The 15,858-nt window shown below is 43.1% G+C and overlaps 1 protein-coding gene across 1 annotated transcript; it reads left to right on the top strand.

Moving 5' to 3' along the window:
- The first annotated feature begins 470 nt into the window (after window positions 1–470).
- On the top strand, window positions 471–12,119 carry MMP8 (matrix metallopeptidase 8). The gene is made up of 10 exons (XM_036324577.1): window positions 471–764; window positions 2,917–3,161; window positions 3,833–3,981; window positions 4,069–4,194; window positions 7,052–7,213; window positions 8,734–8,851; window positions 9,581–9,714; window positions 10,642–10,795; window positions 11,636–11,739; window positions 11,897–12,119. The coding sequence occupies exons 1-10, from the start codon at window positions 654–656 to the stop codon at window positions 11,998–12,000; spliced, it is 1,407 nt and encodes a 468-aa protein (XP_036180470.1). The 5' UTR covers window positions 471–653; the 3' UTR covers window positions 12,001–12,119.
- The last annotated feature ends 3,739 nt before the right edge of the window (window positions 12,120–15,858 follow it).

Genomic DNA, 15,858 nt, shown 5'->3' on the forward strand with positions numbered 1-15,858 from the left:
CAGAATCGAACCTGGGACCCTTCAGTCTGCAGGTCGACACTGTATCCACTGAGCCAAACCCGTTAGGGCGAGGGATTTTCTAATACATTGATGCCAGAACCACGACCTTCAGAGCTGCTCTGAGACCCCCATAGAAATCCTGCTTTGTGACAACACTCCCAACACACCCCTCACAAACAGCAGGGGCGGTGAGTGCAGAGGCTCTCAAATTGGGCTTCCTGGTCCCAAGTTACCTACCACTAACAAACAATATTCCCTGGTATACGTGCCAGCCGTAGATGACTGCTGTTCATAACTTCACAATTAATCTCTATTCTTTTTCCTTGACCAGACGATTTTGCAAAAGTTAATATCTAACTAAAAACCCCAAAATCAAAGTGTAGTAAATTGCACTGTTTTTCTGTTGAAAGACTCCTTCATTGGCAGGATATTAAATCACATTTTAACATTGCAAAATTGTCAGAGTGTAATTAACCTGTGTTTCTTCACATTCCCGTTGTGGCAATTGTTTAAGACACAGCTTTATAAGGGACCAAGAGAGCAGCGAGGGACACATACGTGATTCTGTGAACGTCTGGGCACCCCCCGGGGAAGGACCCTACCCAGAGCGGCAGAGCGGAAGGCCAGGGGAGGTGGCGTTTGGAGGGAAGGCCATGTCCAGTCTGAAGGTGCTCCCACTTCTGCTCTTATTCCACACACAGCTTTTCAAGGCCTTTCCAGTATCTTCTCAACCCAAAGGAGAAAAATATATAGAAGTTGTTCAGGTAAATTAACGATCAGGTGGGTGGTTGATTTGCTGGTAAGTAGGAAATTGTATGGGTTGTTTTCTCCTTTTAATTAAAACAGCCTGAAAGAAATTATGTGGATAATCTGCTTGAGCTTAAACATCTCCTTTCAGTGGTTTGGGGGTTCCAAGCTGAATCCTCTGAAAGCCAGGCTCTTCAAATCCTGGCCAAACACTGCTGCTGAGCTGCCTCCATCTGGGGAACCCTTTGGGAAGGAATGGTTTTACTTACTCAACTGAGCGGTTTTCTCTTCGACTTACCTAAGATTTTCCCTCCCAGTTCATCTGCAACCCAGTTATTCCACGCCTGGCTCCTTCCATGTGACTGTCTTTGCAGCCCCAAATCCCAGGTGCACAAGAGAGCAGGAGGATGGGAAATTATAAGGGAAAAAAAATCAGTTTAAGCATAAAATAGTGTAAGCAGATTTCCCTACACCAGATCATGGGGCTTTGTACACACTCTTGGAAGCATTGTAAAAGCAGCACCAATAGCCTTTTTCTGTTGTTTCCCAGTATGAACATTAGGCCACATTTTTAAGACGCACAAGAGAAAGCTGTCCCAAACTTGTCATACGTGATTTTCTTAGCATTCTAGTTTTAGAAAAGTGTTGTGCTTATTTCTTTTTCTTTTTATCTTTTATGTTTTAAACGTATCTCTTATAATGGTAATAGTAACCCTGGCTAATAGCTAGTTTATTCAGTATTTATTCTGATATATTATCTAATTTCATCCTTATGACAACCCTGTGAAAGAGGTATTATTATTATTAATTTCCTCTTTAAGAAACCAAAGTGACTCTTAAATCAGTTAAGTGATATGTCCAAGAACTCACAGTTAATTTGTGGCAGAAATAAGATTGGAACCAAAACCAATATGATCCCATAGCTTGTGAGAGCCCCAAAGTGCCCTGTCCTCTGTCACTTACAAAGTGCCCGGAATTCAAAGGCTGCTTTAAGAAATTTTAAGATTGCCTGCACACCCCCCAGAGCCTTTCCCTCCTAATGAGTGTTGGCCCCTTTAAAAGAGTTACTGGGCCACATAAAACTAATATCAGTGAGGCTAATGTTGCCCAAAAATTTATTTAAATTTCTTTTTTTATTTATTCAACTTTTGTTTATTGACTGATTGATTAATTCATTCTCTTTTTTTCTTTTTTTTAATTCTCACCCAAGGATGTTTTTCCAATCATTTTTAGAGAGAGTGGAAGGGAGAGGGAAAGACAGAGAGAGATATCAATGTGAGAAAAACACATCGATGTGTTGCCTCCTGCACGAGCCTCAAGCAGGGCCCAGGCCGGGGAAGAGCCTGCAACCGAGGTATGTGCCCTTGACCAGAATTGAACCCAGAACCCCTCAGTCCACAGGCCAATGCTCTATCCACTGAGTAAAACCAGCTAGGGCCATTTTTTTTTTCTTAAAAAATTTTTAGTATTGACATTATTGCAGGAAATACCCCGCCCCCACCCCCTTTGTCCACTTCCGCCCTCCTCCACCTCCACCTTTCTTGGCCTTTATCAAAATATTGTCTGTGTCCATGGGGTATGCACATATGTTCTTTTATGCAATTGTGAATTCCCACTTGAGAAGCAATATGATGATTTGGGACCTGAACTGTCATCTTGGCCAGTTCCTTCCTTCTCTGCACCTGCATTTCTTTCTTTTTTCAGAGTGGTTTTATATTTTTATTTTATTTAATTTATTTTAATACACCTCCACTTCTCAGTGAGGAGGAGTAAACCCCCACTATAACAGTGAAAAGAGGATTAAAAGAGAGAATTTGCATTGATGCAGCTAATATCTCAAGAAGTGAATAAATGCTAATGCTATTTTTTTATATAAAAATAAGGCAGTCTAGGTGTGGTCTAGCATTTTGCATGGGTCTTGTACTTCATCCCTTATGAAATATCTTTTTTTTGTATAAACATTAATTGGAGTGCTGACTGGGTGGGGGGCTGTTCTTTCAAATAGGCATTGTTCTTTCAAAGTCAACCTACAAATTTGTGTTTTCTGTTTCTGTGGCTGTCAGGATATTAGACTGTTTCAAGTTGTGGTAACTTAAAAGGAATGCAAAATGCCCAGAGGAGTGAAGGTAATTTCAGAGCAAGTTCCCTCACAGGTTTGTCTTTGTCCAGAATTACCTGGAGAAGTTCTACCAGTTACCCAAGGACATCTATCAGTCTGAAAGGAAGAACAGTGCCAGTGTGATTGTTGAAAAGCTTAAGGAAATGCAGCAATTCTTCGGGTTGCCCGTGACGGGGAAGCCCGATGCGGAAACTCTGGAGATGATGGAAAAGCCTCGCTGTGGAGTGCCCGACACTGGTGAATTTATGTTGACCCCAGGATACCCCAGGTGGAAACACACTAACCTGACCTACAGGTGCTATTCCAGGGGCTTCAAAACGTACTCACGCATCCTGTTGTTATTGAGCATGCATAATGTGGCAGGCGCTGTTCTAGGACTTGAGATACACCAGAGACAAGCAACTAAATATCGCTCCCCTTGTAGAGTTTTAGATGCTAATGAATGAGTATGAAAGGGTAAAGATCTCTTCATTCCCAAGCCTGTCATTTGTTACTTCCTTCTAATAATCTAAAGAGGACTATGTCAATGTCAATGTCTAAGAACTCACTTTAGGATTTAAAAAAAAAAAAAAAAGGCTTAATCATTGCTGGAGAGAAACTGGCCCCGCCTTCCATTCATCTAATAATAATAATAATAATAATAATAATAATACTCAATATTTGTTCAATGCTACTATTTTCCAAAAACTGAACTAAATTCTTTACATGTATTTAGTCTCCCACAACAACTCTATGACATGGGTACTATTTTATTATCCTCATTTTATAAATAAAGAAGCTAAATTTAAAAACATGTAATCACATGTGCAGAACCCATATCTGTCTTCAACCCTGAGTCCTGCACTCCACCCTCCTTACACCGTCTCCAGTGGTAGCCCCTCATGTACGTAATTCACTCTAAAATGAAGAAACTCAAGCTATTGGAGTTCTAAACGATGAGCCCTCACACATCTTCTCATTTTGAAGGATTATTAACTACACCCCACAATTGTCAGAGGAGGATGTGGAAGCAGCTATTAAGAAAGCCTTTAAAGTCTGGAGTGACGTATCACCCCTGAGCTTCACCAAGGCCTCACAGGGAGAAGCAGACATCAACATTGCCTTTGTCCAAAGAGGTGGGCTCGAAGCAGTCACGCTCAATTTTGCTTTCTCTGGCTGAAGTGAGACTTGGCAAGGTCCTAACACAAATTATTTTATTTCAGCTCATGGTGACAACTCTCCGTTTGATGGGCCCAATGGAATCCTTGCCCATGCCTTCCAGCCAGGCCAAGGTATTGGAGGAGATGCTCATTTTGATGCAGAAGAAACATGGACCAAAACCTCTGAAAGTATGTTAACCAAGGTCAGGTCAACATGTGGCTTCTGAATAAACATTTTCCCTTCACAATACACATCACACACCACACGCACACACACACACATATCCAAGTTATTATAACACTTCAAACTCACACAAACTGACCATTTAAAAATTTTGCTATCTCAAGATACTAAGTCAATTTAGGTTTTAAAAAAATCCTGACTCTAATTATGGATCATTTCTTAGGGCAGAAATCAGAAAGCTACAGATCATAGGCCCTGTTCGTGGAAACTCCGTGTTGACGGGACAGGGCCACACTTGTTTGCCCACGTGTCATCTGTGGCTGCTTTCCTGCTGCCAGGGCAGAGCTGAGTGGCTGCCACAGAGGCCGCATGGCTCACAAAGCCTAAAACACTCATTACCTGGGCCTTTACCAAACAAGTTAGCTGACCGCTGCTCTAGGGTGTATCTTTCTCTTAGTTTTCTGAAGTTTAACGATGTTTGTAAAAGGTCCTATTTTTGGAAACCCAGAAATATTTGGGTTCATTTAGAAAACTGTCCTATTTAGTGAAGAGCAGCCATCTTCTTTTTCATCTAGTTACAGGTTCTTCCCCGACATCCTTTTCTTTTTTCTTTTTTAAAAATATATATATTTTATTGATTTTTTACAGAGAAGAAGGGAGACGGATTGAGAGTTAGAAACATCGATGAGAGAGAAACATCGATCAGCTGCCTCCTGCACACTCCCTACTGGGTATGTGCCCGCAACCAAGGTATATGCCCTTGACCGGAATCGAACCTGGGACCCTTGAGTCCGCAGGCCGACGCTCTATCCACTGAGCCAAACCGGTTAGGGCTCACCGACCTCCTTTTCAATGGTATGTTTCTACATAGCAGACGCCCTGTTCAGGAGAAGGCTCAGAATAAAAAGAGTTGGGACTCTTGAGGAGAAGGACAGGTACATGTGGTCCATATGACACTTCACAAGGCCCTGAGGTGACAAACAATATGTCACAGAGCACTTGAGAAAACAATAGAAAGGGAGCCTTTTACCTTCGCTCGGGCCTGTTCCTCCCACCATTTCCTCCCCATGTAGGCTGTGAGTGTTATTCTACTTGAGTCCCTGTGTTAGGAGCCGTGTGTACCCACAGATAAATTACAGTCTCAACCACTATGCATTCCTATTGGCCAACCTGCTAGGTCAGATGGTCATTACCGCTCGCTGGAATTAAATGATCCAGGTTCCCACCTGGACTGTTCACCCCCAATCTCTGCTCCCTCTGACTTTTCCCAACGCTGCAGCAAGGTTTGCCTTTGAAAAGTCTACCTGGGATCTCATGAGTCTCTTGCTTAACACTTTCAGTGCTTACGTCATATGGACCAAATAACATCCAAATACTTCGCTTGGCATTGAAGGCTCTTGGCGACTTTCCAGCCTCATCTTTCTTGGCTTCTCATAGTTCACGTGCAGCGGCCACATTGTGCGTTGGCTGTTCCTAAATCACACCATGTACTTTCCAACTTCCCTGTACTAGCTCCTGTTGCTTCCTCTTCCTAACATGCCTTTCCCCGCACCCCAAGCCCTGCCTTTCAACATCTCCCTCTTCCCAGGCTGTGTCCAATGCCACCCAGTTTTATCTTTCGTCGGGAAGTGAGGCCTCCTCCTGAGAACAACTACTGACAGCCTTTCTATCTCCTCCACCTGCTGTCATTACTCTACGCATTCGTCTTTTTTCATGCATTTCCCCTTCCAGACTGGGCGCGGTGATAAATCCCCCCGAGCCTCTGTCACTCAAAGGTGCTCTTTGTAAGGCACTCGTAAATGGAAAAAAGATATAGTGATCAAGAAAGCAAGTCTTGGGGCATGGGGAGAATGAGGCTGCTTATCAATAGGAAGCTGAACGTTGTGGTAAGAGCACAAGTCTTGCCATCATACCTGGCTTTAACCCCAGCTCTACCACTTATTGGTTACAAGCCTAACAAGAAGATATTCAAAATCTGTGTGAGTCAGTTCCTTACTGTAAAAATATTTTTAACCATACTTGACAAAAATGCTGAGAGGATGAAATAGTACTACACTTCCTAGCATAAAGGGAGTGCTCCCAGCTCTGATTTACAATGTAGGCATGTGAGAAAATGTACAGTGTGCCGTGAGATGGCACTTGGACTGGCTGGAGGGAGGGGTTCACATCGGAAGCCAAACCCCCAGATGTCTGCTGGAGCCACGGGGAGAGGTTTTGGACTTGGCGAATGAGCTTGGGCTTTATTTGATTAAAAAAGTATGAGCCTTGGAATTTTTAAGTTTCTAGTTGGGAATGGCTCTGTGCTTGTGAAGTTAAAAGTTGAAGGAATGGAGCAATAAGAGGCAGGGTTTGTCTCTTTCTGGTGGAGGATTCTGGAAGCTGTTTGGAGAACTTGGAACAGGGAAGAGCTGGTGCTGGGCTCTGGTTGAGCAGTGAGTCAGCTCAGTGCCTGAGGCTACTCCGCTGCCTGGCAGGCTTCTAGCTAACTGCCTCTTTCCTGAGACCCTGCTAATGGGCCTGAGGGCCTGGGAGACTGACAGGGGTGCACAGGAGGAGAGGGTTTCTGAGGGTCATGAGACCTGTGAGGGCTCTGCACCTAAGCCTCAGGGCCACATCCATGAAACATGGGAATCACAATAAAGGCAGGTTTATTTTATTATAAAATTTGATGTGAAGCTCACAGTCACCTAATCTGAATCCTGATTCCTTCTAATCTTCAATTCCCTGGAGAGAAAAAGAAAGTGACAGGCATGAAAGGCTATTTCTCCAGACAGTTTCGGCTCAGTAGCTGCATTCCTTGAGATCATCTTTCCACCACCCTCGGGTATACCGAGCCACTCACCACATATGCTTGCATTTCAGATTACAACTTGTTTCTTGTTGCTGCCCACGAATTTGGCCATTCCTTGGGGCTCTCTCACTCTTCTGACCCTGGTGCCCTGATGTATCCCAACTACGCCTTCAGCGAAACCAGGACCTACTTGCTCCCTCAAGATGACATCAATGGCATTCAGGCCATCTATGGTAAGGTCATCTGAAGAACATTGCAGAACGTAGTAAGACCTGGGCATTCAAGGACGTTCATTGCAGTCCCTGTTCATGGTGGTAGAACTTGGAGAGCACTTGGGAGTCTATTAGGAGGAGAATGCACAGGTGAAATGTGCTGGATGCATGCCATTAAATATGCACATAGACAAAGAAAGGTATTTTAACATGCTGACAAGAAGATATAAACAATAATCTTAAGATTATTGTTTGTGGGGGAGGGAGGACAATGTGAATGGGAAATGGAGAGAAACATTTTTTAAAGTCACTAGAGACCCGGTGCATGAAAATTCATGCACTGAATGAGGTGTCCCTCAGCCCGGCCTGCCACTCTCACAGTCTGGGAGCCCTCAGGGGAAGGTGATGCCCCCATCACACCTCTGCTGCTGCCATTTCCAGCAGTGCAAGCCTCAGCTGGCCCTGGTTACCTGAGCCTCGGGTGGCCCTGGGAGGCTGGGTAGCTGCCATCTGAGGCTTGCCTGCACCTCGAGCTGGCCCTGGGCGGCTGGGGGGCTGAGGGGACTGGGTGCTGCCATTTTGTGGCTGTGGGTGCTGCCATCTTTCAGGCCGTGACAGTCAATTAGCATATACCCTCCTTATTGGCTGTGGGTGCCGCCATCTTTGTGAGGGCATGATGGTCAATTAGCATGTTCCCTCTTTATTAGATAGGATGACTGAAACTTCGGGGAGGTAAATAGAAGCCTTTGGCCCTGTTATAGAAGTACTATCTGGGTAAGACCATTGCAACTCTCCTCTCTCTTGACCTCCTGCCCCCTAGTGGCTGTGACTAAAATGTGTTGAAGGAAATGGAATGGAGAGAGTGAAGTGGAATGAAACTGGGGGGAGCATTCGGTTCTCTCTGGTGGGATAGAATTACAAAACCAAGCCTGCCAGGGCACCACAACTAGGGAATGTTTATCATCACAGTAGAAGTTTTAGGAATGATGAGACCTACTCTAACTGCCTTCCCTCCCCAACTTCTTTTCCCCTGAAAACACCTGCTTCCTTTGCTCACCAAAGTTTTAAGTTCTCTTAACTCTCTCAATCAACAATGAAAAAACACTTTTAAGTGCAAATAGTTATAGAAAATCATATTGCTAAAATTTGACTTAGATCTATGCTGTGGGGTAAAAGTCTGGTATCCGTTCCTTTCTGAAGGTGGATTTTGGAGGAGTGGGAATTGGATACTAAGTGACCCAAAAAATTCAGAAAGAGGGGGCAAAAAGGAGGAGAAGGGTGTGATTAGGATTTTAAGTGGAGCATAAAATTCAAATTTATTAACTGCAAAATTTAACCTGGAACTGTCTCTGAAAATTACCATGACTCTTATTTTTTAAAAAATTTTAAGAGGGACAAATGTACAGTTACATTGATGCCTTGTGTGGTAGTCAGGCAGTGTTCCTCTTCATGTGAAGATGCTTCATCATCCTGAAAAGTGCTGAAATACAAAAAAAAAATCACACTGGGCTTGCACTTACAAAAAGCCTTTTCTTTTTTAGGACCTTCAGACAACCCTATCCAGCCAACAGGACCAAGCACACCCATTGCCTGTGACCCCCGCCTGACATTTGATGCTATCACCACACTCCGTGGAGAAATACTGTTCTTTAAAGACAAGTATAAGATTGAACTGTTCCTTCCTTTGGCTTACTTTACTGGCATAACTTAAAGCTATGTTTTAATTAAGTCATATGTTACATATTATTCAGCTTTCCTTTCAATTCTACACATATGTGCCTCATTGGGATTTCTAGTGGTTTCTGGACAACCGAAAACATCCAGGAAAAGAAAACTAAAATATGTATGAACATTCAGGTGTTTGTGGTGATGTAAATAGACATGGGCTCTAGCTACTTGGGAACCCTATAGCTAGGTTTACACAACACCAACACATTATTCAATTCACCCAAATTCAATCAAGTAAATGGAAATTATGACTTAAGCTATAGGGTGAATATCCAAAAGATTGAATTTTTCTATTTCCCCATTGTCTATTTTGTGCTTATGTAATCACAGGCTAAGTGTACTTGTATTGCTTTTGCTGGAGTACTCTAAATATTCTCATCATTTCTGTAGGAACAATAATGAAAGACACTAAAATAAGACTTGTCAATGAGTGAGGAGAGGACAGTGCAAACATGTCATCAAATAAGGTCACACTGATGACCTCCTCTGGAACTGTAAAGTACATACCGGATGAACAATATCGGTCCCTGTGCTAGGAACTTTGCTTTTCTTATACGGTCGTATCCTCCCAGCAATCTTATGAGGACCCATACTAGCCCACGACTCCAGAAGCGTCCTACGTAGGCTATAGTGTGTGTTCTCTCCCTTGTGCTCCATCAGGTACTTCTGGAGAAGGCACCCTCAGCTACGAAGAGTTGAACTCAATTTTATTTCCCTATTCTGGCCATCCCTGCCAACTGGTATACAGGCTGCTTATGAGGATTCTGACAGGGACCTAGTTTTCCTATTTAAAGGTAACTGCCGTGGGTTTCATTTCATTTTAGTTCTGCCTGAAGGGAAGGGAAAAGGATTTTTTTGTGGCCCCTCCCAGGTTCAGGGGAGGTGAGCCAGTGAGAGTGTTATGCTGGCCAGGCTTCATCTAGAGACCTGGGTTGGTCCCATCTCTGCCACTAACTGCTGCGTAAACTTGAGCAGGTTGTAGCCCCTTCCAGCCTCAGTTTTCTCATCTCCAAAGTGAGAAAAACTTTAGTATTTCTCCACCCTCAAGTTTCCCCAAGGCGGTAATTTAGTTTCTGGATAGAAGTCATGTAAAATAAGACATCCAATTGTGAGATGTCAAGCTGAGAAGTTGGAAATTTTTATTTTTTTTCCTCCTACATGCCCCCTACTGGGGATTGAGCCCACAACCTAGACCTGTGATGGCGAACCTTCTGAGCTCGGCGTGTCAGCATTTTGAAAAACCCCAACTTAACTCTGGTGCTGTGTCACATATAGAAAATTTTTGATATTTGCAACCATAGTAAGACAAAGACATATTTTTGATATTTATTTTATATATTTAAATGTTGTTTAACAAAGAAAAATCAACCAAAAAAATGAGTTCGTGTGTCACCTCTGACACTCGTGTCATAGGTTCGCCATCACTGACCTAGAGCATGTGCCCTGACTGGAAATCAAACCATGACCTCCTGGTTCATATTTTGATGCTCAACCACTGAGCCACACTGGCCGGGTGGGAAGTTGGAATTTTTAAATAGAAGCTGGAGTACCACTGAGGCTATTATAGCCCAATGAACTTCACTTTATCATCTTTATTTTTTAAAGACTCTTTGTCCCATTTTCATTTCTATGATAAATGTATGCAATGAATAACAAGTGGTACACATTATTTTGTAGGAAAGGAAGCATTTTATCTCACATATAAACTGAATCATTTGCAGGCAACCAGTACTGGGCTCTAAATGGCTATGACATTCAGCAAGGTTATCCCAAGGATATATCCAATTACGGGTTCCCAAGCAATGTTCAAGCAATTGATGCAGCCGTTTCCTACAGGACAAAAACATACTTCTTTGTGAATAACCAGTTCTGGAGGTAAGGTCAACCATTCGTTCAACCAGAGATTGAAATCTATGTTTATTGACCCTGTCTACAACCCACTAATAATCAAGCATCTGAAAACTTAAAAAACATAAGTACTCTTTGGCAGCCATTCTTTTTCACATGATGATTAATGTTGCTATATCTTTTGAAAAATTTTTGTTTACTATTGATTTCAGAGAAGGAGGGAGAGGGAGAGAGAGATAGAACATCAGTGATGAGAGAGAATCATTGATCGACTGCCTCCTGCATGCCCCCCACTGAGGATTGAGCCAACATCGCAGGCATGTGCGCTTGACCAGAATCAAACCCAGGACCCTTCAGTCCCCAGGCCAACGTTCTATCCACTAAGCCAACCGGCTAGGGTGAAATTTTTATTTTTTATAAAATTAAAATGCCTGCACAATGGTATTGAAGATTCTATATCAGGAGCAAATCTTAATAAAGCACTAGGATGGGCTGCAAAAAGTTAGGTTAACTCTCATTTATGAGTTCAAGTCTAACATTCTTAAGCAAGTGCTAGCCAGACAGCCCACAAAATCTGGTGCCCAAGTTAGACTTATTATTTACATTTATTCAGAGAGAGAGGGATAGACTATGTATCCGTTAACCAAATGCCTTAGAAAATATAGCTCTTCTTTTTAAAAATAACACTGCACCAGTAATCAAAAACCTATTTTAATAATAATGATACCCATATATTTTATAAATGGGTACCAATTTTAAAAGTTACTCATTCTTAGTCCCAGTAAAAAGGACATATACAATTTAAATAAAACCATTATACTTATATACTGTATTGGCCTTAAAACACAGGACTTTTTTTCTCATCAGATATGATAACGAAAGACAATCCATGGAACCAGGTTATCCCAAAAGCATAGCAAGTACCTTTCAAGGAATAGACAGTAGAGTTGATGCAGTTTTCCAGGAGAATGGTAAGTAGAAAAAAAAACTAATTTGTTTCAATATTTTAAGTGGCGTATTTGCATTTGAATGTTATGGGATAGGAGTGGAGTATTTTTAATTGAGGACATCAGAAATCTTACTCCCACAGGCTAATTCAAAACTCTATCTTTTTTTTTTTTTTTATAGATTTCTTCCTTTTCTTCAGTGGACCAAGATATTATGCATTTAATCTTAATAGTCGTAGAGTCACTAGGGTTGACAGAAGCATTCGATGGCTCAATTGTAGATAGAGTTGAAGCAAAATCAAATGTGTTTGTATCCACATGAAAGGGAAGTCTAATTTGTATATCCATGGTGTGTCCTATTATACTTTTCTCAATATTAAATAATGCTGTTTTGTATCACTCTATTTGGACTTGTCTTCTGTGAAAATATGTTTATGTATTCCGCTGTTTGCAGATTCTGATTTAGTTCCTTCATATTCCATCTTAGGTTAGTGAACCCATCTCAAGAGAAAGGGGTTAAGACCTCTTTGTCACCCAGAAGATAAGCAACTATTTCATTACTTGCTTATCTGACTTGTAAATGCATATATATTCCTAAATCTCTTTAAACATGTCTTAAGTGTACTGCTACATGCAATTTAGCACTGGGTTTTGGCTAGACAGTACCCCTTGCTTCTATTGAAAATGTGGTACTATTTTCCACTCTTGGAAATAAATATTGTTGCTACATGTGGGTAGAATTGTGTCCTCCCCACCCCCCCCCCCCAGAAAAAAATACATGTTTAAGTCCAAACCCTAGGTATCTATGAATGTACCTTATTTGGAATTAGCCTTTGCAAATGTAATGACTTAAGATGAGTTTATACTGGATTAGGTGTCCTTATGAGAAGAGGAGAGACATAAATACACAGGGGAAAAGGCGTGTGAAGATAGAGGTGAGATTGGAGCAATGCATGTACATGCCAGGAACTGCCAGAATCCACCAGAAGCTAGAAAGAGGCAAGGAAGGCTCGTCCTTAGAGCCTTCGGAGAGAACATGACCCCGCCCCCAACACCTTGATTTTAGACCTCTAGCCTCTAGAACGCTGATAGAATACACTTCTGTTGTTTTAAGCTACCAAGTCTTGGTACTTTGTTATGGTAGCCCTAGGAAGCTTATACAGTATACCTGCACTTAAGGAAATGAATCAACAGATAATGACAAAGTTGAACCCGCAGAAAGGATTATTGGCATCTTCGGGGGGGAGGGGTGGCAGCAAAAGGTACCACTTCATCTCCTGCTTCCTCCCACTCTCTCCTCTACAGTCCAAGCAAATGGGCTCATTGAAACTGTAGCTCTTTATTTCTTTTTTTCCTGAGATACTCCAGAGGACACCCTCTACAGATAATTGGGGTTTACTGTACAAACAACGCTGAGCACAAAAATTCAATAAATCTCATTAAATTGAGCTTAAATTTGCTAGTGGCTCTTTCCAGCAGCCGCCGAGCAGCCTGTCCTGTTTACACCTGTGAGACCATAGTGTCTAGTCTAGACATCAAAATCATGTACATTTGCAGATCTTAGAATGCAATGTACCTTATTGCACAATAAATATGTGAATTATAAATATATTTATCACTAGCAATCCTATTTTCTTTTTCTATTAAAGTTTTTAAATTCCACAGTAATTATTATTTAGTACTAGAAGCCCGGTGCACGGATTCAAGCACCGATGGGGTCTCTCGGTGTGGCCTGTGGGGATCGGGTCGAAACCAGCAGTCCAACGCCACCTCCCACCCCTGCCTGCTGCTCCTGCTCATCCTGGTCCCGCTGCGCCTGCTGCCACCACTCTGTAGTCTCACTGCCATTCCACTGCAGTCTCCAGGCTGCGATGGCCAGCCATGAGGTCTGCATCTGGCGCCCATCAGTCAGTTAAACAGTGCTCCCACTGTGGGAGCACACTGACCACCAGGGGGCAGCTCCTGCATTGAGAATCTTCCCCCTGGTGGTCAGTGAGTGTCATAGCAATTGCTCATTCAGTCATTGGGTCACTTAGGCTTTTATATATAGAGATAATTTAGCACCTTATTCTAATTCAAAAAATATTTATTAAATGAATTCAAAATAAATATTTTCAACAACTGACTTGTAATCTACTATAATTTCTTAGCTACCACCACATAGTTAATCTAAAGTATAAAAATAGCAAATTTTGATTTATTCCCTTGTCACAATTATATTAAGCTTTTTAGATATTGCTTCACAGGTTATGGAATCTATAATAATAAAAGGGTAATATGCTAATTAGACCGGACGTCATTCCAGATGTCCTTCCTGACCAAACTGGGGCCAGAGGGAAGCCATCACAGGTCCCGGATGACTGCCTGTGGCCGGAAGAGGGAAGCCCGAGTCCCAGGTGCCGGAGGGAAGCCAGTGCCGGCAGCCAGGGGAAGGAAGGTCTACTCTTGCACAAAATTTCATGCATCAGGCCTCTAGTATTTTATAAATGCTCAATGCCCTCAAAAAAACTCTTAAAATATGCCAGCACATTATTCTCAATTTATTTTACAAAATGAGAAAACACAGACTAGCATCTATGCTAATAAAAGGGTAATATGCTAATTAGACCAGACTTTTTCGGGACATCCTTCCAGACAAAGCCACAGTGGCGGGGGCCGAGGCAGAGGCGGTTAGGGGTGATCAGGCTGGCAGAGGAGAGTGGTTAGGAGTGATCAGGCTGGCAGGGAAGAGCAGATAGGGGCGATCAAGCTGGCAGGGAAGAGCAGTTGGGGCAATCAGGCAGGCAGACAGATGAGCAGTTAGGAGCCAGCAGTCCCGGATTATGAGAGGGATGTCTGACTGCCGGTTTAGGCCCGATCCCTGAGGACATCCCCCGAGGGGTCCTGGATTGGAGAGGGTGCAGGCAGGGCTGAGGGCCACCCGCCCCCCACATGCACAAATTTCATGTATGGGGCCTCTAATCTATCTATAGATAGATAGATAGATAGATAGATAGATAGATAGATAGATAGATTAGAGGCCTGTTGCATGAAAAGATTCGTGCAATAGGCCTTCCCTTCCCCTGGCTGCCGGCACCGGTTTTCCACCAGCACCCGGGACCCAGGCCTTCACTCCAGCCGGAGCCTCCTTCAAGCCTTCACTCCGCTGCTTTGCGCCTACGTATGCAAATTAACCGCCATCTTTGTTGGCGGTTAATTTGAATATATTGCTGATTAGCCAATGGGAGGCATAACACAGGTACGGTCAATTACCATGTTTGTCTATTATTAGATAGGATATATAAAAGCATAATATGCAAATCGGCCAGATGGCAGAACGACTAGTCACTATGATGCACACTGACCACCAGGGGAAAGACTGTCAATGCAGGAGCTGCCCCCAGCCCAGAGGCCCTGATCACTTGATCAGGGCCTGACAGCCAACCTCTTGCCCCTCCCCACAACTGGCAGGCCCGATGGGGAACGGGGAACCAGGGGTTGGTGGCAGCAGATGCAGGCAGTGCCAGGCCAAGGCAGGTGCAAACAAGTGGGTCCCTGATCGCCCTGCCAGTCGTCCCACACACAGAGGGCAACTGGCAGCGGGAGGTGGAGCCAACGAGTGGGAGGAAACGGCCAACCTCTCAGTCTCTCCCCCCGGCCAGCAGGCTCTAATCGCCTGATGGGGAATGGGGAACCGGGGGTGGGTGGCGCGGGCAGCAGGGGCAGGCTGGCTGCTGGCAGCCAGGGAAGATCGGCCCTGATCGCAGGCCAGGCCTAGGGACCCTACCCATGCACAAATTTCATGCACCAGACCTCTGGTATACTATAATTGTCTTCATTTGTTCATTTATTCAATAAGGATACATCAGTGACCTATGTATTATAGTGCTATGCTAAGGGAAGTGAGCTCGATATATAAACAATTCATTTTATCAATGTAGCAAGTGCAAAATGACATGTAAGATGTGAGTATTTCACTTTTAACAGTAGATTCAGTTTCAGGTTATCTATCATATTTTCTAACACTTATGTCAGTTAGTACAGACATGAAGTTAGGAGATTCATCTTCTCAGAGCACCTGTTGGTCATGATAGATTCTTGGCCCAAACTTCACCTACACATTTTTGAGATAAGAACTGAGTGCATATTATTTCTTTAACCATA

This window comes from Myotis myotis, unplaced genomic scaffold (genome assembly GCF_014108235.1).
Source record: "Myotis myotis isolate mMyoMyo1 unplaced genomic scaffold, mMyoMyo1.p scaffold_m19_p_10, whole genome shotgun sequence".
Lineage (NCBI taxonomy): Eukaryota > Metazoa > Chordata > Mammalia > Chiroptera > Vespertilionidae > Myotis > Myotis myotis.